Here is a 21,108-nt window from a genome sequence, read left to right as displayed (position 1 = left end):
TGATGTCTGCATGTATGTGATAGACATGTACATGTTAACACTAAGACCATCATACAGTGCATGCATGTTATATTATGGATGGGTTTGCAACTTCATTACTGAGTGATTTTAAAGATCTGCGTTTAAAAATGTGATGCATATGTTTAATTTAGTACAAAAGCATAATCATGCAACAAAATATGAACCAAAATCAAAGATCTCTGTCAGTTCCTTAATGCAAGGTGACTGTACTGGTTACTTTCTTTACCAGTAGTGTGGGTAGTATACAGTCTTGCACCTGCGCTTAATTATACCGGCTGCAACACATGCAAGTCCCCTACACATGTGCGCCTACTGTACACAAACCGTGCGCTGCTCTCTAGGAAGTGTAAAGCGCCCCTTGCGGTGTGCGGCCCACCCTGCTGCCGGCCCGGCCGCCTTCCCTCCGTGTTCCGGCTCCTGTGTTCCTGTCTGCGGCTCTTGTTTTCGTTTTCACAATCCAACATGGCGATGCACGCTAAGGCGACTCCTCCGCAGATCCCAGATACGCGCCGGGAGCTGTCCGAGCTGGTGAAGAGGAAGCAGGAGCTGGCGGTAAAGACGGCTTTACTCCGGGGTTTCTGGCCGCGGTTCAGAAAGTGCCCAACCGCGCGTATAAACCCGCTTTTATTTGCTAGAAGCGTCCACGCACGTCCTTGTTGTTTCTGCCGTAAGTCAGGAAGACGGTCGTGCGTTGCGTGACGGAAAGAGCGTAGCTGGTGTTGGAGAATACGCGCCCCGTTTTGCGGCGGGGAAGTAGCCGACGGAGGAGCGCTCTTGGGCGGATTGTGGTTGTAGGAAAGTCCGGCTCAAATCGGGCTTGCGGCCTTTCTCTGAACGTTGTATATTGTTGATGGTGCATGAATGAGACCTGTGTCACAATCCATTATGTGAAGCGTATATACACATTTAAGTGAGAATTTATCAGTTAACAATCAAATATCGGCACCGATTCATACTGTACCGGTTGGTACCTGGCCAGGGTGGCTGGTGAGACCTGTGGTTATACATTGATGCTGGCAGTGTCATGATCACAACACACACCTCTTTGGTTCATCAACAGATATCGCTGTGCAATTAAGATGGGTTTTGTCTGACCCTTGTTGGATTTAATAAGTAGGTTATTCCAATGCATATTAAGAATGGTGATGAATGCATTAATTGCAGAGAGAAGCAACAAGCAGCAACTAGACTTTTCTCTCGGTGTGATGCTGCAGACCTTGATTCAAATGTTATGCATCCATAAACGTATTGATGACAATTCAAGCATCAACAGTATTGTGATCATAGGTGTGCAATAAGAGCAGGGACCTTTACATCCGCAAACAGCCCTTATTTATTTACACACTGTAGCAGCCATGTGGAATAAATAACCCAGCTTCTTGCAGGTGATCTGCCTCTGGATGCTTTATGAAAAAGCGTACTGTGATATTTTAAAATGTACTAGATCACAGCAACCAAATAAGCAGGATTTACAATTCCCAGTCTAAGTGTAATTCCAGGTTTGCTTTTGTATAAGCAATAAACTGCAGTACAGGAGAGGGCACAATGTGTTAATTGAATCAGGGCATGTTTCCTGCTATTAGTAGTATTTTCTGAATGAGTGAATTAATCTATACACATTGCTTTGTTGTTTTTAATGCCGCAGGAGACGCTGGCAAACTTAGAGAGGCAGATCTATGCGTTCGAAGGGAGCTACCTGGAAGACACTCAGATGTACGGCAACATCATCCGGGGATGGGATAGGTACCTGACCAACCAGAAGTGAGTTATTGATATTATGTCACAAAATCAAGCAATGAAGGGAGATGTGTGTGTATATATATTCCCCTACTTCACTGTTTGTTAATTGCAGGAACTCCAACAGCAAAAATGACAGAAGGAACAGAAAATTCAAAGAGGCCGAGCGGCTATTCAGCAAATCATCTGTCACATCTGTAGCAGTGAGTAGAACACTTTTGAGGAAGATTTATATATATTATTCACTTTACAGGTTTAACACATTTTAACAAGTATTTTTGTTTGTTTCCTTTATAGGCTGTTAGTGCATTAGGGGGAATTCAAGACCAGCTTATTGAGAAACGTAAGCATCTTTGTTTTTTATTCTGCCGCGCTCCCTTTTCCATGAGCTGTGTACACTAGATTAGTCAATCCCAGTCTTTGAAGGCCGACTTGCTATGGCTTTTTCTATGTGAATCGCACACGTGGATTTACTGGGGATAGAAAGCTGTGTTTACTGAAGCATCTATTAAGGGCCGGCCAGTATTCTGTGACCAAAATCTCTTCAGAGGATCAGGTCTGCTTCAGTGGGGGTCGGGAGGGGGGTTGTCCCTTCCATCGCGTGCGGCTCATCTTGGGGCAGGTGTAAATATCTCCCTCCCTGCCGGAACAGGGGAACCTGGCAGCGGCACGGAGAGCGACAACTCCCCCGATTTCCAGAACCAGGAGAACGAGCCCAGCCAGGAGGACACGGAGGACATGGACGGCTCTCTGCAGGGGATGAAGCCCCAGAAGGCGGCGTCCTCATCCTCCGGCAGCCACCACGGCAGCCACAAGAAGAGGAAAAACAAAAACCGGCACAGGTACGCCCCCCCCGGCTCCCCCCTCGCCTGTATTGTCTGTTGTTATTAGTATTATTTATACAAAGGTGTATTTACATGGGGAGAAAGGCGTGCGTTGTGGCTAACTTTGATCTTGATGATTGTCTCTGTACGGAAAGATAAGATCATATTTTGAGCATAGCGATCCCTGTATTGGAAAACCTTCTTCTGGAAAGCACTACACCGCACTTTAATTCGAGTGAAAATGTTTGTGACCCAGCCTGTACCTCCTTCACGCTTGCATTGTTGACAATCCTTTTAAATGGAGCAAAGCATTGCCAAAGCCACCTCTGCATGTCATTGACTGGAAGTAATTGTCCAATAAACCTGGTTTCTATAGTATGAAACCCTGTAGAGAAGAAACGGATGTTGACATTGCGTAACTAGATCATTCATCCAATTAAAGACGAGTGTATTAATTTCTGCTGCTTTCTTCCTTCCTAATGCTGCCTTTCAGCCCGTCTGGCATGTTTGATTATGACTTTGAGTAAGTTTGACTTTTAATCAGTATTTGTGCTGTGTTTCTGGTGTGTAGTGTAGTTGTGTCCTTGTGAAGCCATTCCACTGTCCCAGTGTAACTCGGCAAACCTTACAGCCGACAGTTTGTCCTTTTTCTTAAACACTGTGATCTGTGCAAACGGTTTTGACGACCGGCTATGTAGGTTCACTGTCAGAAAGATAACATTGGGAGACGAACAAGCATCCTAAATTTAGTATTGCGGTGCATTTGGGACTGTTTACGTGGTTTGAAACATTGCCGGCAAGCCACTGATTTGAGGTTTAATGGGGGTGTGTATTTTACACACGTAGTCCATGAGGAGCTCAGGATCTGTACTAAATGTGCAGCTTCTGACCTACACCTCAAACCGTTTCTACTGGAAGGGCGAGCAATCAGCATGCAATCACTGAATAACAAACCTCTCGAGATGGGCACATTCTCCCCCACAAAACATGGTAGAATAAATGATTCCCAAATGCCCCAAAAAAAGGGAAGTTGGCATCATTAAAGACTTGTTTCTCTAACTAGTTTGCGACATGTAGTGTTTAAGAAAGAGGCATCATCTGTCCTGTTGAATCGAACCATTTGTGCACTCAATCAATGCCCCTCCATTCTCAGCGCATGGTTTCCATAGCCTTTGCAGTAGGGGTACGTGCGGTTTCGTTTACGAGACCGACGCTCACGTTTGTTTGCCGAGGCAAGCGAATCCAGGTCTGCCCCTGTGTGCCTTCTAACGCTGTCGACGTCTTTGTTTCATTTGTAGAATTGATTTGAAGATGAACAAGAAACCAAGAGCTGTAAGTTCCCTGTCTCCAGTACTTTATTTCCTTTCAGGTTCAGATGAGATTCATTTTTGTATAATACTGTAGACTGTGCATGTACCTCCTCTACAGTGAGATTACACTTTTAAAAAACGAAGGTAAAGTGATTTAAGCTCCCCCCACTGCCAGGTTCACGTACTTCACATTTTTTGGAATATTCTGTTCATATCAAAGATTAATTCCTGACATCATTCCTCTCTGAACTAGGTAGAGCAGTCAGCCCCCCCCGCAGTATCTATTGGCGGTCATTTTAACTTCCTCTTGCTCCACCGTTATTAGAGAGATGTGAAGACACAGCCGACCGGAGAGCAGATGACAGATCATTTCACCCCAGAGAGCCCCAGAGAAAATGTATGTCCTCAGAAAGGGGGACAAACAAACCCTCTAACTAAATCACGGTTTTGTTTCTTTCGCCGTTTGCTCCAGGACTATTAGGTCGTCGCTGGAGTCACGGTACAGCCGGTGGATTTCCCGTTCGGTGGGACTCCTGGCAGCAGTGGATGTCGGAAGCTAAGATGTGGGAAACTACTCCTTCTCTCATCATCGGACGTGTCTTTCTCTCGCTTCTATTGGCTGTTCCCTTCCGTTGTGTAAGATAGCATCTAAGATTTTGCCCTTGTAGGTTTTTTTTTTCCCATATTGGCATTATAGGAAAAATCTGGCTGGTGGGCTTCTGTGATGTGCCAAACCTATAGCACCTACACTGACCCCAAGTAGCTGGCATGAAGAATCTGCCTGGTATCGTACAGCTACATTGTGACGTCGATTCTCTGTATATACATTAACTGTCTTGTTTTTGCGTCGTACCTGTGTGGCCGCTAACTTTTAGACCTGCTTTTTTTTTTTTTTTTCCTTTTCTGTTTATTTTATTTTGTGTGTTGTAGTTATCCCCCCAGAGTATCTAAATCTAGGTGTACCAACCTTTTTTTTTTTTTTTTTTTTGTATTTTTTTTTTGTATACATAAAGTTTAACATTTGTACAAAATAAAACAAATAAAAAATGCAAAATGTGCAACGTTTTATGATGCCTTTCAGCTGTATGTAAAAAGCAAAATTCACAACTCGTCCAAGAAGGCAAAATAATGGAACAGGACGGGTTTCAACTATTGATGTTCAGGGTTTAAACATTGGATTAAACATCACTGATCTGTGAGTGAATACTGTTGAGGATGAGAGAAAAAGTAGCCCTCAGTCTTCTAACGCACATTCATTTAATGAACTGTGATGTTTAGGTTAGTATTCCTTTCCGAATGACACTAATTGATTGGTTGACCGGCCTCAGAAAGTTTCCGTCGGCAAACTGCTTAAGGTTTTGTCTGTGCTTTGCCTTCTTCCTCTCCCATGTCTTCCATTGTGTCCTCCACTGATCTCCTCCTCCTCTCTTCGCTGCTCTACTCCTGCCGAAGAGGAGATCAGAGCAGCGGTTGAGGTGTGAGTATGAAAGGCTGGACCATAACAGTGGGGGAGGACATAAATTATTAATTATGTGTGGGCAGTAACATAATTTTTAATACTTATTACATTACTTATCTTAACACAACTAAACGTGGGAATCCAGGGCTGGGCTGGACACATGGGCGGCTGGGTGGATTAGACACGGATCTGGGCTCGCCAAAATTACCAGAAGCTGTTGGTACTCCCGTTCCTCAGCATCTCCTCGTTCAGAAGAGCGCAGCCTCCAGCCTCCGGTGCTGCCTTTTCCTCCCTCTCTCCCTGCAGTTCCTGCAACCCAAAACGACAGGCCCGTCTCCCACTGTGCTGTTGCTGGTTTGCATCCTACATTGTCCAGGTTTCACAGTGCACGGGTTCCCATGTAGCTCTGCTGGTGAAAGCCTCTGTTCAGAGCGCAGTAATCCAAGTCTGGATTGTTACGGCACACAATCTACCTCATGCTCCTGGCACCGGTAGGTCATTGTAAACTGATGTTCACATGCAATAGTGACTATGGACACACAACCGGATTGTAGACTTAAAATGCACACTCTGTTACCAGAAATAACTGTGCTTTACACAACTTATCCCTGTCCTTTGTAAGCACTGAGTGTTGGCTGTTAGCGGAATTCAACTCAGACCCCTGGAGCCCAGTCACTGGGCGTTACAGACAGACTACAATCCTAACATCTCCAAGGACAACTTCTGTCCTCAATACCGAATCACTTCTTGGTCCAATAACAGTCCCAGGGTGCTCAAAAGCAGAAGTTGTAAAAATTGTAAAAATCTGCTTGTTCTGCGTGTTTCTTATATGGAGTGGTTTTCACTAATCTATGTGTATAAATGTATGTCACGTGATCGTCTAGATTCAGAGAGATGGGAGCACGATTCCGACCCCGTGTCTCTCCGAAGGCCTTTGCAGTAAACCTCCAGATTCTTGACCTCAGACTATGACTTCATGCGTGACACAGGGCTGTCTGAGACTTTTATCCTAACATTTAGTTCATTACATTCATGTCAATGCAGCAATAGAGAAATGTAGGTTATAATCTGATCTGAGAGAAGCAGGTCAAATCAAGCTGAGAGATCAAATAATTCTATCCTCTCCACAAAGAGTACCTCTCTGACGCCCCTTGTTGCTCCTCAGGGCTAATTTGATTGTCTTAGATTCTGAGCAGGGGTGTGGCCTCCCAGGGGGCCCGGTGAACATTTAAATAATTACATTTTACTCCCAATTTCACTCTGAGTGTAGCGAGTTATTAAATAAAGGTATATACAGTATATGTTTTGTTTGTAAACCAGCCAACATGTCAATCAAATCGAACATGTTTCTTAAAAATATTGCACTATAATAAAGGATTTAATATTTCACACACACACAGGGGAAACCAACATTTGTACAAATGCCACACACAGTAGTGTATGTTGCCCAGCGAGAGTCCTTTATTAAAATGAATGAATATCTGAATACATCTGATTGCGTGTGTTGGGAGGATGGGATTATGGGATGACACGCGGCCCCGAGTGGACACTAGCGGTGTGAACTATAACCCAGGTGATGCAGGGGCCCGAGCGACACACCTGTTCTATTGATTGAGCAAGTTATTTCCTTTGATAACAGACACACAACAACGAAGAAGATGCATCATGCATTTCCCTATGCATTTGTGTTAAAATGTTCTCAATTACATCATCTGCCGAGACACCAAGCTATATGGCTGGGTCGAGGAGGAGCTGAAACTTCCCTGCCTTTCCCACAAGACGAAAGCGGTACATTATACATTTCTCTCAGTGACCGCAGCGCCGGTCCTCTGTGTGTCCATCTCTCCTGTCTCTCAGTGACCACACTGTCCTCTCTGTGTCCACCTCTCCTGTCTCTTAGTGACCACACTGTCCTTTCTGTGTCCACCTCTCCTGTCTCTCAGTGACCACAGTGCAGATCCACTCTGTGTCCACCTCTCCTGTCTCTCAGTGACCACAGCACTGGTCCTCTTTGTGTCCACCTCTCCTGTCTCTCAGTGACCACACTGTCCTTTCTGTGTCCACCTCTCCTGTCTCTCAGTGACCACAGTGCAGATCCACTCTGTGTCCACCTCTCCTGTCTCACAGTGACCACAGTGCTGCTCTTCTCTGTGTCCACCTCTCCTGTCTCCTGTATTGTGTACAATTATTGTCTGATGGCATAGAAAGCTCTTCTGGCTTTTTCTTTAAGTTCATTCACTGCCAGGCCGAAGCCCCCAGACACATTAATTTTCAAGCCTAAATCACACCGTTTAATTTGACCGTAGCAGTGCTGTGTTGCACAATCCACAGAGCGATTATGAATTGCAACCAGGAAGGATTGAAGTTGAGGATGTCTACCATTTAATCACAGCTCTCTCTTTTATAACAAAACATATGCTGGGACATAATACTTTGTTATTAAATTAATATATTGCTTACATTATAATATCAAGGAAAGTTTCTTGAACTCTAGCATTGACAAGGCAAACTCTGATCCTGAAAAGTTCCCATATCAACCTGCTGCTCACTTCATTTTTTGGACAATATTGGCTTCTGCAAGTTGAATGGATTTTCACTGTATTGACAGTCATCGTATAAATATGACATTTAATATTCCCACTTGCTCTGCAGTGTAAATGTCCTGTTGTCTCCAGTCAGTAAGTGACTGTGCTGTATTAATCCCCACCTCCTCTCTCTCTCAGGAGAAGAAGAAGATACTTGGACAGCTGATGCCATCGTTCGCCTGTGGATCAGTGGAGAATGATGATGCGGTGTCGCTAGCGGAGATACTGAAATGGGTGAGAGAGAAGGAAAGGGGAGAAAGGAAGATGTAGAGAGAGAAGGAGAGATGGACTGACTGGTGAACAGATGCTGCTGTAGTGTCCAGTCCAGCAGTGTCTATACTATCCTGTATTAACCCTCTCTCTCTCTCAGACGGATGTGAATGCGGCTGATTACTGCAGGTCCACAACCCTGTACAGGGCTTATAGGCTGGGCCAGAAGGACATCGTCAAATACCTGCTGAAGACTGGGGCCAGAACTGACGACCATGACCAGTTTGGACACACTCACCTGTACCTGGCAATCGAGCTCAGGTCAGCACTGGACTGTGTGTCTCTGCACTGGACTGCGTGTGTCTGCACTGCGTGTTGTTTGGTGGTGTTGTGCAGTGTCCGTGTGTTTCTGTTGGCGTGTAAAGAAGTGTAACCCTGTGTTCCCAGGTGCTACGATGTCATAACCATCCTGAAGAAGAAGGGAGCCGCTCTGAGTGTCCCCCCTGCCAGAGTGGGCCTGGAGCTCATCCAGTGAGTGTGCGGCCCTGCGTGGGTCTGTGCCGTCTGCATACACCCTCTCTCTCAGGGCAGTGTCCATATGCTGCACTGTCCATCAGAGTGTCTGTGCTGGACTGTATTAACCCTCACTGACTTTCCAGAGTGGCCTTCCCCTGCCCTGAATCAGCTGATTGTATGAAATATATACGTACGTGCGAACGTGGTTATATGTTTTTAGTAACTGTATCGAGTCCAGTATAATGGTGACACACAGGCTCTAGCCTTTCCTTCTCCTCCTTCAACACGAATTCTCTCCGTCGCTCTTTCAGACTTTATAGAGCAGGGTGTCCAGCCCTGGTCCTGAGAGCCCCTGTCCAGTGGGTTTAGAGGCCACCCTTGCACCTGGATGGATTTCATTCTGATCAGGCGGTCAATTCAGTCCTTTAGAAACCGTTGGAGAAATTCTCTGAATACCTGCAGCCTCCTGAGGGCGGGATTCCCTCGCTTGACTTGCTTCATAACTCTCGTGTCTTCCCAGTGTTTAGAAACAGGTGATTTAGGGTGACCTGTGAGAGGAAGTGCACTGGGGCTCCCAGGACCAGGGCTGGACACCCCTGCTGTAACGGACAATACAATTTGACTGGATAGCCCCGTGAAAGGGGGTTCTGTGGGAACAGGAAGGGCTGGAGACTCACCCCCCAGCGCTGCCAATCCTTGTGAAAGAGTCCATCGCTCTCGGACTGGATGTGAAGTAACAAAGCTAAAAGAAACAAGAGGCAGATGAATGGACTCGGATCCAGTTTTGTGTCTAATAGTTTCCCATCAATAGGGCAGTGGTGTAAGAGCTAGTCTGAAGTTACACTTGAGTAAAAGTGAAAAGACTCCCATTCAAGCAGTACTTGAATAAAAGTTAAAAAGTATCTACTTTCAAATGTTCTAAAGTACCAAAAGAAAATGTAAATATTGTGATTTTAGCAATAAAGTGGATGTGCATGTGTTTGTGTGAGAGCCTCGTAAAGGGGACACACGAGAATAATTTGATGGTGCTTTCCAAATACAAATAATGTGCGTCAAGTTTGTGACAGTCATGTTCGTGTGAAGTGTCTCCAAATCTGATCTTGCAATTCCCATCACGTAGAGAGGCAATACCTTCAAATGGAAATATCAATAGGGCTCGATTCCAGGTAACCAGCAGTCTCTAAATCACCCACTAGAGGGAAGTAAAACATTACATACAAATTCACTTTTTGCATGTTCATTGATGTCTTTAATCTGGGTTTCCTCTCTTTTGATTGTTTAATTATTTGCAGAAACACATCTTGCATTTAAAGTTGAACTCTTTCTTTGTAAATAATTGCCTTGCTGGGAATGTTATTTTAATCTAAAACCCCCTACATTATGAGAAGTGTTTACACTGCACACTAGAGAGTAAACAAATAATATCTGAAAGTTAAACATGGTCACCAATCTCTCGTTTATCAATGCATGTCGTTCCTTGGCACTGAGGAAAAACCTTTTGTTGTGTTTATTTATTTATTCGTTGTGGTTATGATTCCTAAACAGCTGTGAAAGAAGAACTTAAACTCTGCCGAGTCCCGACCCTGATTAATGGATATTCCCATTCGCATCTCAGAGGACGAATGTTTTGAACTGAACTGTGACAGATGAGATGTAACTGAAATGAGTCACAGTCTGTTTGTATGATTCATTTCTATGGTCTCCTGGCAAAACATTACATTTCTTATGAGTCACTTTTTTTGGAAACGAGGAAACAAATGGTGCTTGGTGACATGAAATATAAAATGTGTCTCTTTTTAATGAGTATCTTGCAAGGTAGTTGCAGAATCTGTGTATCTATATATGGTGATCAATGATCATTAAGTGCTACAGTCAGCTTTAGGCATGTATAATTTAATAACGATGGTGATCACCTGTTTTTATAAGAAACATAAGAAAGTGTCCAATGGAGAGGAGGCCATTCACCCCATCGTGCTCGTTTGGTGTCCATTAATAACTAAGTGATCAAGGATCCTATCCAGTCTGTTTTTGAATGTTCCCAAATTGTCTCTTCAGCCACATCGCTGGGAGTTTGTTCAGATTGTGACGCCTCTCTGTGTGAAGAAGTGTCTCCTGTTTTCTGTCTTGAATGCCTTGAAGCCCAATTTCCATTTGTGTCCCCGGGTGCGTGTGTCCCTGCTGATCTGGAAAAGCTCCTCTGGTTTGATGTGGTCGATGCCTTTCATGACTTTGAAGACTTGGATCAAGTCCCCACGTAGTCTCCTCTGTTCCAGGGTGAAAAGGTTTTCATTTGGAATTTGAGAAAGTGCAAGCTTTGGTCCAAGATGAATGGAAAGATGATGTAGATATAGAAGAGATTGGTGTAAATTGTAAGTGACATACTGCAGTGGTTTATGTCTTGGCATACATTGTGTACATTGACTTATTGCTGTCTTTGCAGCCAAAGAGATTGATTACATTAACAAATAATACGTCTTGTTTTAACGTAGGATATATTTATGTGTCCTGTGGAGGCCTTCATCTGTTTTTCCTTCTTTTTCTTCTGTTTGACCTCATTTTGTTGTTCCAAACTGACTGGCTTTCCAACTTTTTATTTGAGATCTACCAGTAACTGTGTGGATGACAGACATTGTGTGAGTTTATGTATTTCCTGGCTTTTTAATATATTGTTGTCCCATTTGAACTGAAGGACCATATTTTAAGTATTAGTAAGTTTCTGATCACGTTGTTTACTGTTATTGTCTGGGATTTATAGGAGCCAATATCAGGGAATGCATTGCGTTCTGATGACTTACATGTAGGTGTAATCAGGGCGTGTACGTTTAATCACCAGAGAGATAAGAATGACACACACATTTCCTTCTTATATAACTGCAATGGCACAGAGAGAAGTGTCTCAGTCCAGACAGACTGCACTGAACAGCAGTGTTTTGTTATGACTATAGTATCATCTTTTATAGGAAGATATAAAAAGTGTCTCCCTTACGCATTTGTAAAACCAGATGTAAAGGTATTTATTTGTGCCAGAACCTAAAGAATGAGACCTTTAAATGGCATTTCAGGAGGAAGAACCATGCAGTATGGGAACTTATGCAGTACCCTGGCATAAATATCAGCCTTCAGTTCTGCTTGACTCTAATCAGGCTGTGCATGAATCACAAGGCCAACCCACCAGCAATTGAGGTGTTTGTGTCTATTTTGTGCTTTGTGTTCTGTTATGGTTTTCTTAGCTCTCAGGTCAAGGCAGCGGGTCGTTTCGCGACTGGAACGCAACACAAATGGTGATTTCCTGTTGGAAAATATCTCTGTATAGTGAGAAAAAATATAGTGTGGATCCTCCTGTGCACTCTGGATTAATGTAACAGCTCAAATAAATACCAGCGAGGTTTATAAATAGATGTGGGTAGTTTCTTTTGTCCACAGCTAATATTTTGTCTTATTGTCCAAAGGATGCACAGGCTGGGTTGATGTCTGTCTATTTTCTGCCACACCTGGTGTCATTGTGCCATTATTGTCTGGGAGATTACAAGTTAGCTAGAGTTCATCAGGTATAATAAAACCGATCTGAACGTGGGAGGGGAGGGGATTAGGCACTGAATATGCTTTGAAGAAACGTGTGTGGTGCAGCATTGTACAAAACCACTTTGAAAACAACTGGATCACTGTATATGTCAGTGTCCCAATGCGAGGTGGCTGCAGGCTGTTGATTCACTCATCGTGGCAATAAATTTGTGCTCTGCGAGTTGCAAATTAACTAATTAACTTTCAGGGGTACGGTTTAATCTACACCCAGAACAATCTCCACTCCTTCCCTTCGAATGAACAGAGTACCTTTCTAGACCTTTGATTCTCAGTGAAAGCATAGACTTCTGCAGCTTCATTAAACTCACTTATTTGTTAATAATCTGTGGAAAATATATATATAATTCGTGGCTTTCCAAAAATGCTGAGCTGGTTGGAAAATCCCCTCTGGCCAGATTTGTTAAGACTTTAAAAACATTGTGATCATAATTTATCATCATTCCTTATTCCTCTTTTTATCCCCTCCTAAAATGTGGCAATGCCAGGTGGGAATCAGGCATTGTTAATTTGATGCTGTGCTTCTCCCTTCCAGCAGCCTTCATGATAACTGCCTGAAGAGCACAATGAATGTTCAAAAATTATGATTTTCTCTTCCACTCCAGTTTAAGTATTTTCCCTCACTTTTGACACCTCATCAGATTTCACTTTAATGTGCAATGGGCGGCTCTGGAATGCAGCTGGTTTTATTGTGCAGGAAACTCATGCTGACTGACATTTCACCCCTTCGTAGAATTAAAAGAGTCTTTTTTTATGCTTTGTATGGGTTTCTGAAAAAGTGCAACCCAGAGATTAGAGGATTTTATTTGCCTGCCACAGTGGGGGAAAAGTGTGTTATTTTAAAATGGTGGTGGGGAAGACAGGGCACAGTATTTTATTGCATTAAGCTGGATTGAAGCACAAGGTCCTCCACTTTCCTCGCAGGAGTGTGTATCTCTCAGCGACTTAAACCTTAGAGATGATAGATGGTTCAAGTGAATAATTTATGGTACGAGAGAAATGGCAGTATTTCAGAACACAACTTGTGCGATTCTGGATTCCCTCAATGGAAGATTTTCCCCTTCCTGCTTTGTGACACATCGTTTCTCTTTCAGCTGTGATGGTGCCGTAACTCTTGCCCTTTGGACTCACGTGTTTAAGAGCACGGCCGTCGCTGTCGACATCTCTTCCAGATTAATACAAACAAAGGGTGTAGAAGAGTGAACTGAGTCACAATGAGCAAATACATAATGGAGAGCATGAATATGGAATCAGTGATGATTGTGAATGACTTCTGTATATAAGATCGACCCATCATAAATACATAGTGGACGTTGTGTCCGGATCGATGGAGCCACCATGGCGAAGTGTGAAGAGACTCTTTTGCTCCTGTGACTTTCTGCTTCCTTTGATTGCTAAATCTTGTGGACAAATAATGAATTCTTAACCGACTGGATGGCCCCCATTTGACAACACCCAAGAGTGGGCGCTGACCTGTTTGATTTGCCTCACTGTAGATAAAACACAAGCAACGCCCTGCCACTTCTACACCGAGGAACCGAGATCCTTTCACAGACACCAGAGCTGAGATTGGAGTTATCAAACATGATGTCTAGGGAATTAAATCATTTCACGTTTATTGAAAATGTTTGTTCTGGAATTGGTGCGTGTGGGGATTTTTTGAACTAGAAAGGGAAGTCAAATGTAAATTATGTTTTTCCATATTAAGTTCACCTGCCAAAGAAAGGTTGAGTTTTCTTTACTGTTTTGGCTACCTTTGCTTTGCAGGAATATGGATATATGGTATGACTATGAAAACCTTTGAACCTATAACGATAAGATTTAGATTTTATGGGCAGCATAATATTTCCTAGGTGACAGTAGTGTCCTCAGTTTGTGGACCTGAAACATAAATAAAGTTAACCTTTGTTTTGATTTGAATACAATTTTCCATATTATATTAAGTTGTTTTCAAAGCTTTCTGCATCCACAGCCAACAATGCTGCCCATTTACAAAAAATAATGATACATACTCTGTTTATCATTTTGTAACCTAGCTATGGAGGATTAACTGTCATGTATTTGGGGTTAGACCTTTTTTAAACTGCAGGGAGAAAAAAATTAAAGCATTTTTGAAAGTCAGCCCGTGGGGGTTTAGTTACAGTACAGCAACTTTGATGCAGCGCCGACCCAAACTGAAAGAAGCTCAACTCCATTGGGATGAAGCTTGTTCTTGGGAAAATAAAGTCACGGGCCAAAAGAAGGGAAATAATTTACTTTTCATCTCCTGATGGGTAATCGACTCTGACAAGATGAGGCCATAACTGTACCACCTCTGTAATCGTGTCTCAACTTTAACAGTAGAGTCATGGAAAATGAAACTAACTAGGGGAAAGATTATGCTCTCCAGATTTTCAAAGCCAAGACATTTCCTCTCCTCACCGCAGAGTTGTTTTTTTCCCCTTCTGTTTTGTTGTTGTTTTTTTAAACATATAAAAGAGCGAACAAAGATTTCCTGACAGAAATCTGAATGGCTGGAACCTTTGCCCATTGTGTTTGTGTGTGTGTGTATGTATGTATGTATGTATGTATATGTATGTATGTTAAATTCCTTCACATGTGTGGAATGCTAATAAAATTAAAAAATGCTTTTCAAACAGGCTGTGTTGCACAGGAAAAATAGGGCAGATGTTAGAATGAAGGTTGTGGAAACAGACAGCAAGAAACCTCCTTTTATTGTGAACAAAACCTTTCAAAGAACTGGACATCTTTGTCTGACAGAAACGGTGTAGAAACGTGGAATTTTCTCTGCTGGAGGTCTGGTGGAATTTCAATGCCAGGGAGATGGCGGTGATTGTGGGGGGGTAGCTGGACATGGGGGGACATAATACTGCCAAAGGGATATCGAACCAGCTTCACAATCGTGTAAAATAGCACTAATGACACGATGTTGCGAGTCAGGAGTACAGCCTTGTAATTTCCTGGGCTGGAGTGGATTACTCTGCGGTGCACGGACGACAAGAATGTCAGGGGGGCCTCTTTCTGTGGACGAGGGCTCCTGAAGGAGACATTGTCTTGCTCTGCCTGCCAGATGTTTCCAATAGCTGGTGACCGGGGGGCTCTGGGCCTGCAAACGATGTCTGTCTCCACGCTGCTGTGGGCCTGCGGGCTGGACGCGCTCGACGTGTGTGAAGACATGTACGCCTGCTGCCAGGGAGATGTCTCGAAGGGCAACCTGTCCTTCCTTTTGTTCGGTTTCACTGGTACAACAGGTCTGCCATACTTTTCTGTTTTACTTTACTAACATGTCAAAGGTCCTCCTCCGAATGTTCTCCTATTCTGGTCTGTTTGTTACAAGATGTTAAATAAAGTAACTAAAGCTTCCCTACAATGTCAGCTACTGGTATAAGAAAGAAAACAAAGCAATAAGTAATATTATATATGTATATGTAATCCATACATGTATACATATGTGGATATATCTGCCACCCTGGATTTGAGCCAATTGGATTCACTAATTCATGCAGTTTACAAAGTATCTTTAATCACTTATGTTTCCAAAACACTCAAGTAGTACTAATAAAATCCAGGTGAGCTAAGACATACTTGTCTTTGGTAACCCCACATATATCCAAGGCCTCCTATCTGATCATGATCAAAATCCACTTCGTGATTATTGATCTATTTGAAATAGCCAATGCCTTGTAAGTGTATTATTTCTCTTACAATGGGTACTGTGGGAAGTGGTGTCATTCTCGGGGACACATCAAGAGACAAAGGGTGTGAAAAAGTCAGTCACGGGAGAACACAGTTATTTGATTATCAATACAAATCCAATTACAGGGTAGTTGGCTGTGGAGAGGGTGCAGCTGATTGAAACAGTGACACAGGGAGTTCAGATGGGGCTTTGATCAGAAATCTGAATGTGTAAAGAGCTAAGAGGCATTTTTTAAAGGAATCAGTACATTAATCTGAAGCTAAAACTGCTTCAAGTTCCATCCTTAACTTTTCCTGCAGCAGTGAAATGTTAAATATTTAACTGTGACTGGATGCTTCTTGAGGTATTTGTTTGTTTGTTTGTTTGTTTGTTTTTATTTTGATTACAATCATCCCATTGATTACAAATCTTCCTCATGGTATCAGGAAGAGAGAAAACAGAGAAAATTGTGATTAAAGGAAATTAAAATTGTGAAATTGTATTCTAACTGCAGGCACATGTTTGGTAGCCTGGCCTTTTAGTATCCCATACACACACCTATGTTTAGTTCCCCAATGCTCTGCTGTGAGCTGTGATCTACCTCCAACATCCGATCCTGTTTAAGCCTCTCTGTCTTAAAGAAACAAATAGAGAAAGCTTTGGTCTGGTTGTTGCATTGGTGTTGGTCATTGTTTCATTGTTGATTTGGGGATTTTTGTTCTTCCTCCTATATCCAGTCAGCTTGAGGAGTCCTTACTTTAACTAGCCAGGCATTCTCCTGATAGCACTTTTCAAGCTTCAGATAGAAATTGGACTATTTTTAATTTCTTTATTTCTCATACCATGCTGCCAAAAAGACTTTCTCTATATTTCTGAAGGTGTTTTTAAAAATCTGACACTTGACAAGCAGATTGCAAATTGCATATAGTGAGAAATACATTTCTATCTTCACTCCATCCAAAATCCGAAGCGAAGACAGTTCACGATTGTAAATGGGGACTGTGTGCCCTCATGGTGGTATCAGTAACACAGATGTTAGCAATGCGGTGTGAGTGACTGGCATAACCTGTTCCATTGTGAAGCAAAAGGTAAGAGACAGACAGATAAGAAACAAATGCAATGCAAATGAGTTTATCACCTTGTTAGAGCGATGCAGAGTTAAATACCATGAAGAGAGGTGTGTGGGCATCCCTTGGGAAAAACCTCCAGATAAGAGCAAACACAGAGCAGGCTGTGTAAAAAGTCACCGAGCCTATCGCGAGGAAAAGAGGAAATAACAGTTACTGGACACGTTCAAAAGCAAAACAAAAAACAGGCTATGTTGAGCAACACCACAGACCTTATGTGAAGCGTACAAGATGTTTAATGTAACTACCAAACTATAATATAAAAATCTATGGGCTGGTATTAGAATAGCAATATTTGAATAATCTTGCTCAGATGTATATTACTCCAAAGGACTGGCTAAGTGAATCAAGGTTTTATATTCACCAGGAACACAAACCCTGCTACAAAAATCTAGTTTAGAGATGCTGGTGTGAAGAGATTCTTTTAGTGAGATTAGTATGCCTAAAATAGGTGAAAGAAATCTGTTTAAGGTGCTGAGAATTTAAGATAAACATTTTTTCCTATGTTCAGTTATGTTATTTATAAATAATACTGTGAATTAATTAAATTGGGTACTTTTTGTCTTTTCTTAACACTCAAGATTGTGAGATGCATCATAATCTTGTGACATTAATCTTCCACACTGTACATTTCACTCTATTGTTACTGTTAAGCACTTTGCACTGACTAACAATCTTGAGATATTATACAAATGTTGGCCTCGGGGCTTTTTAACTGGCGGATTCAACACTTAAACACATTCAAAAGTTATACAGCTGCAAGAATCCTGATGTGCTCGTCATTTAATTTATATGTACAGTGGGAAGCTATTCTTAGGAATTTAACTGCAGCTGTGACTTGAAGGTAAGTTTAACATCCTGTATAATAGTTATTTCTGACCCTAAAAGATTCCTCAATAATTCCCCCCATTAAGACATTAAATAACTGCAATAAAGCATGGCTGTTACACAAATGTTGCACTTTGACACACTAAAAGGGTGAAACTTAAGTAGTTATCCAGGCAGGAAAGAGTAGACCCAGTAATTTACTTTTTGATAGATCTTTTAGTGAAACCTTGGGAAGAGATAAAACCTCAGCTTTGTCTGTGAATGGTATTCACTCCAGATGTGTGCCAGACACCTGTCATGGTAATAATGCTTTAGAGAAGCATAACGCAAGAGGTCAGCTATCTGGGACATGACCCTACATGGCTCAGTCCATTTATAACTGACTGTATATAAGCATTCATGTTGAATAGTTCGGACTGAAACTCTTTTTATATTAGATAATATTCAGGTATTACATGCAGGTCATAAAAATGTCCACTATAATTACACTATGGGAGGGATAGAACTAGATGAAGTAACACATGAGAAAGAGGAGACTACGTGGGGACTTGATCCAAGTCTTCAAAATCATGAAAGGCATCGACCACATCAAACCAGAGGAGCTTTTCCAGATCAGCAGGGACACACGCACCCGGGGACACAAATGGAAATTGGGCTTCAAGGCATTCAAGACAGAAAACAGGAGACACTTCTTCACACAGAGAGGCGTCACAATCTGAACAAACTCCCCAGCGATGTGGCTGAAGAGACAATCTGGGAACATTTAAAAACAGACTGGATAGGATCCTTGATCACTTAGTTATTAATGGACACCAAACGAGCACGATGGGGCGAACGGCCTCCTCTCGACTGGACACTGTCTTATGTTCTTATTGACATTTGATGTGGGTTCTCTTGGGTTTGGCTGGTTTCTACACAGTCCAGGTCTTGAACTTCTTCCCAAGAACCAGGCAGCCCATAACAAAGCAGGAAAATACTAGATGTCACACTTGAAATCTTGATACCCAAGATATGGAACAGATTCAGCAGACATCCCACTATTTGTCATGAATGGGAATATTTCTCCCTTTAATTTGGTTGCATGCCTAAAAAAAAGCAGCTGCTTCCAGGGGCAACATTCTCATTCTAATTACAAGTACACTGGTATGTCTGCATGAGTGACCACACTGTGATCATTCATCAGTGTTTGTGAAGACGCTCACATGACACACACACCCACAACCGATTATATTTTTCAATTCATGTTCATTTTCTGAAAGTGCCTTTTGTACTGAAGAAAACTGTCTCATTGTATCACAGCCAATGACAACTTAAGGTGTCACTGAAGCAATGCAGTCTCTGATAACTAAAGCATAAATAAATAAATTCATGAAATAAAAGCTATGCATCTATATCATTAGTTTAGGGACTTTATCTGAAAATTGATTGTTTTCCCTAAAGGGTATTAAACACAAACAAAACCTGCTATCAGTTACATGTCATTCTGGAGTTTACTTTTCTTTTTGAAACATACATGCTGTGCTGTTGCAGGACACTCTGGCTTGTAAAATTGTAAATTTGTAAAACACAAACTCCTAGTTTTCTGCTATGATGGGTCTCTTTACTGGTGAAATATATTGTTTTAGATAATACAAAAGCATCAGACGACAGACATCAAAACATGTTAGGTTTTGTGGTTCATCTTAATTGGAGCTCGTTTTTAAATGTGATATTCAGGTATAACCCAGGACAAAGTGAAGAGTTTTGTTTAAAATGCATTCATAAGTGTTTGAACATTGTGGCATGCCACCCCAGCAAAAATGTACCAACCTTAGTCACCATGCCCATATTTCTGTATGAGAACTAATATTGTTATAATTGGTCATGGATTTGGCTTGTCAACTTTCCTCTTTGCACAAGGACAAATTGCCAGGATATCACACATTTAATTCCACGATTAACTGTGTTAAATACAGCTACGTACACTTTTTGTGTACTACAATTAAACTTCAGACATAATAGTATACTTTTAGTTTACTTGGGGGATGCCTGGAACATTTCTTTAACCTTGTTTGGCCATTTTCTACGTCTGCTTTTGCTTGTTACTTGTTTGTCCTTAAATTAATAAATACAATTACTTCTACAAGTACTTCTTAGTAAAGTGCATTATTTGGTAGCAATTGCTAGTAATGTAAAATGTAAGTAAATCTATGACATGTTCAGTAAACAAAGCAAGTCTATGAATTCTATGTTAAGCTAATCTGTGACAAATACTTGTTATTGTTGAATATAATAAGGGAAGTCACTTTAAAAAAACAGAAAAACAATGCACTCCACAAGTCATTTTAATCAACAGCAGATAAGAAATTCACGTAATCCAGTTACTTGGTTTATGCAACAAACAAGTAAATCCAAGTAAATTGGTATTAACGAAAAGTTATGAAGAACAAATAATTGTCATTCGTAGTAATAAGCAAGTACATGTTTTAATTGTTACACACAAAATAAAAATACATATGTTTGTGAGTGCAGGTAGATACTATCAGCTACAGTGTAACATATTTCAGATAATATAGGAGATTGCTACAGTGCTGAGCTGGTGTGTGTGGCTCCGGCGGGGCGGGTCTTGTGACTCGGGCGTCCCCCGCTCTATAGCGCCGGCGCGGCCGCGGCTCGTCACTCGGGCAGAGAGGCTGCGGTGCCGGAGTGTGGCGCTCACAGCTGCGGGTCAATGTCTGGAGACGCGGCGGCAGAAAGGAGAGACTCCGCTCCTCAAGTGAGCGAAGTGCGCCGGGCAGAGGTTTCCAACTCCCTCGCAGGTCAGTGTGCGGCTCTGTGTGCGGCTCTGTGTGCTCTGTGTGCGGGTCTGTGTGCTCTGTGTGCGGCTCTGTGTGCTCTGTGTGCTCTGTGTGCTCTGTGTGCTCTGTGTGCGGGTCTGTGTGCTCTGTGTGCGGGTCTGTGTGCGGGTCTGTGTGCTCTGTGTGCGGCTCTGTGTGCTCTGTGTGCGGCTCTGTGTGCGGGTCTGTGTGCCGGTCTGTGTGCTCTGTGTGCGGGTCTGTGTGCTCTGTGTGCGGGTCTGTGTGCTCTGTGTGCGGCTCTGTGTGCGGGTCTGTGTGCTCTGTGTGCGGCTCTGTGTGCGGGTCTGTGTGCTCTGTGTGCGGCTCTGTGTGCGGGTCTGTGTGCTCTGTGTGCGGGTCTGTGTGCGGGTCTGTGTGCTCTGTGTGCTCTGTGTGCGGGTCTGTGTGCTCTGTGTGCGG

At 42.5% G+C, this 21,108-nt stretch overlaps 2 protein-coding genes across 3 annotated transcripts in view; both read left to right on the top strand.

Annotated features, from left to right (window-relative positions):
- Positions 1 to 397: 397 nt before the first annotated feature.
- Positions 398 to 4,906, top strand: meaf6 (MYST/Esa1-associated factor 6). Of its 2 annotated transcripts, XM_066717564.1 has the most exons (8): positions 398 to 573; positions 1,667 to 1,782; positions 1,874 to 1,961; positions 2,056 to 2,101; positions 2,411 to 2,600; positions 3,076 to 3,105; positions 3,881 to 3,914; positions 4,365 to 4,906. In XM_066717564.1, exons 1-8 carry the CDS (start codon positions 484 to 486, stop codon positions 4,371 to 4,373), a joined length of 603 nt encoding a protein of 200 aa, XP_066573661.1. In that variant the 5' UTR covers positions 398 to 483; the 3' UTR covers positions 4,374 to 4,906. The 2 variants fall into 2 exon arrangements, with proteins under 2 accessions (XP_066573661.1, XP_066573662.1); XM_066717565.1 differs by lacking the exon at positions 3,076 to 3,105 and having other exon boundaries at positions 403 to 573; positions 4,365 to 4,898.
- Positions 4,907 to 20,513: 15,607 nt separating this feature from the next.
- Positions 20,514 to 21,108, top strand: part of fhl3a (four and a half LIM domains 3a) — a 37,444-nt gene continuing 36,849 nt past the window's right edge. The window contains exon 1 of the mRNA XM_066717563.1: positions 20,514 to 20,670. Coding sequence (XP_066573660.1) covers positions 20,583 to 20,670 — 88 coding nt within the window. The 5' untranslated portion in view covers positions 20,514 to 20,582. The remainder of the gene's footprint in view (positions 20,671 to 21,108) is intronic.

Source organism: Amia ocellicauda, chromosome 11 (assembly GCF_036373705.1).
Source record: "Amia ocellicauda isolate fAmiCal2 chromosome 11, fAmiCal2.hap1, whole genome shotgun sequence".
NCBI classification, from domain to species: Eukaryota; Metazoa; Chordata; class Actinopteri; order Amiiformes; family Amiidae; genus Amia; species Amia ocellicauda.
The sequence above is the reverse complement of the archived record's forward strand: the minus strand, read 5'-3'. Positions and strand labels throughout refer to the sequence as shown.

Coding starts and splice junctions, on each gene's coding strand:
- meaf6 (XM_066717564.1), top strand. CDS start 484: ATGGCGATGCACGCTAAGGCGACTCCTCCGCAGATCCCAGATACGCGC. Junction 574..1,666: donor AGAGGAAGCAGGAGCTGGCG/GTAAAGACGGCT, acceptor TTAATGCCGCAG/GAGACGCTGGCAAACTTAGA. Junction 2,102..2,410: donor AGACCAGCTTATTGAGAAAC/GTAAGCATCTTT, acceptor CTGCCGGAACAG/GGGAACCTGGCAGCGGCACG.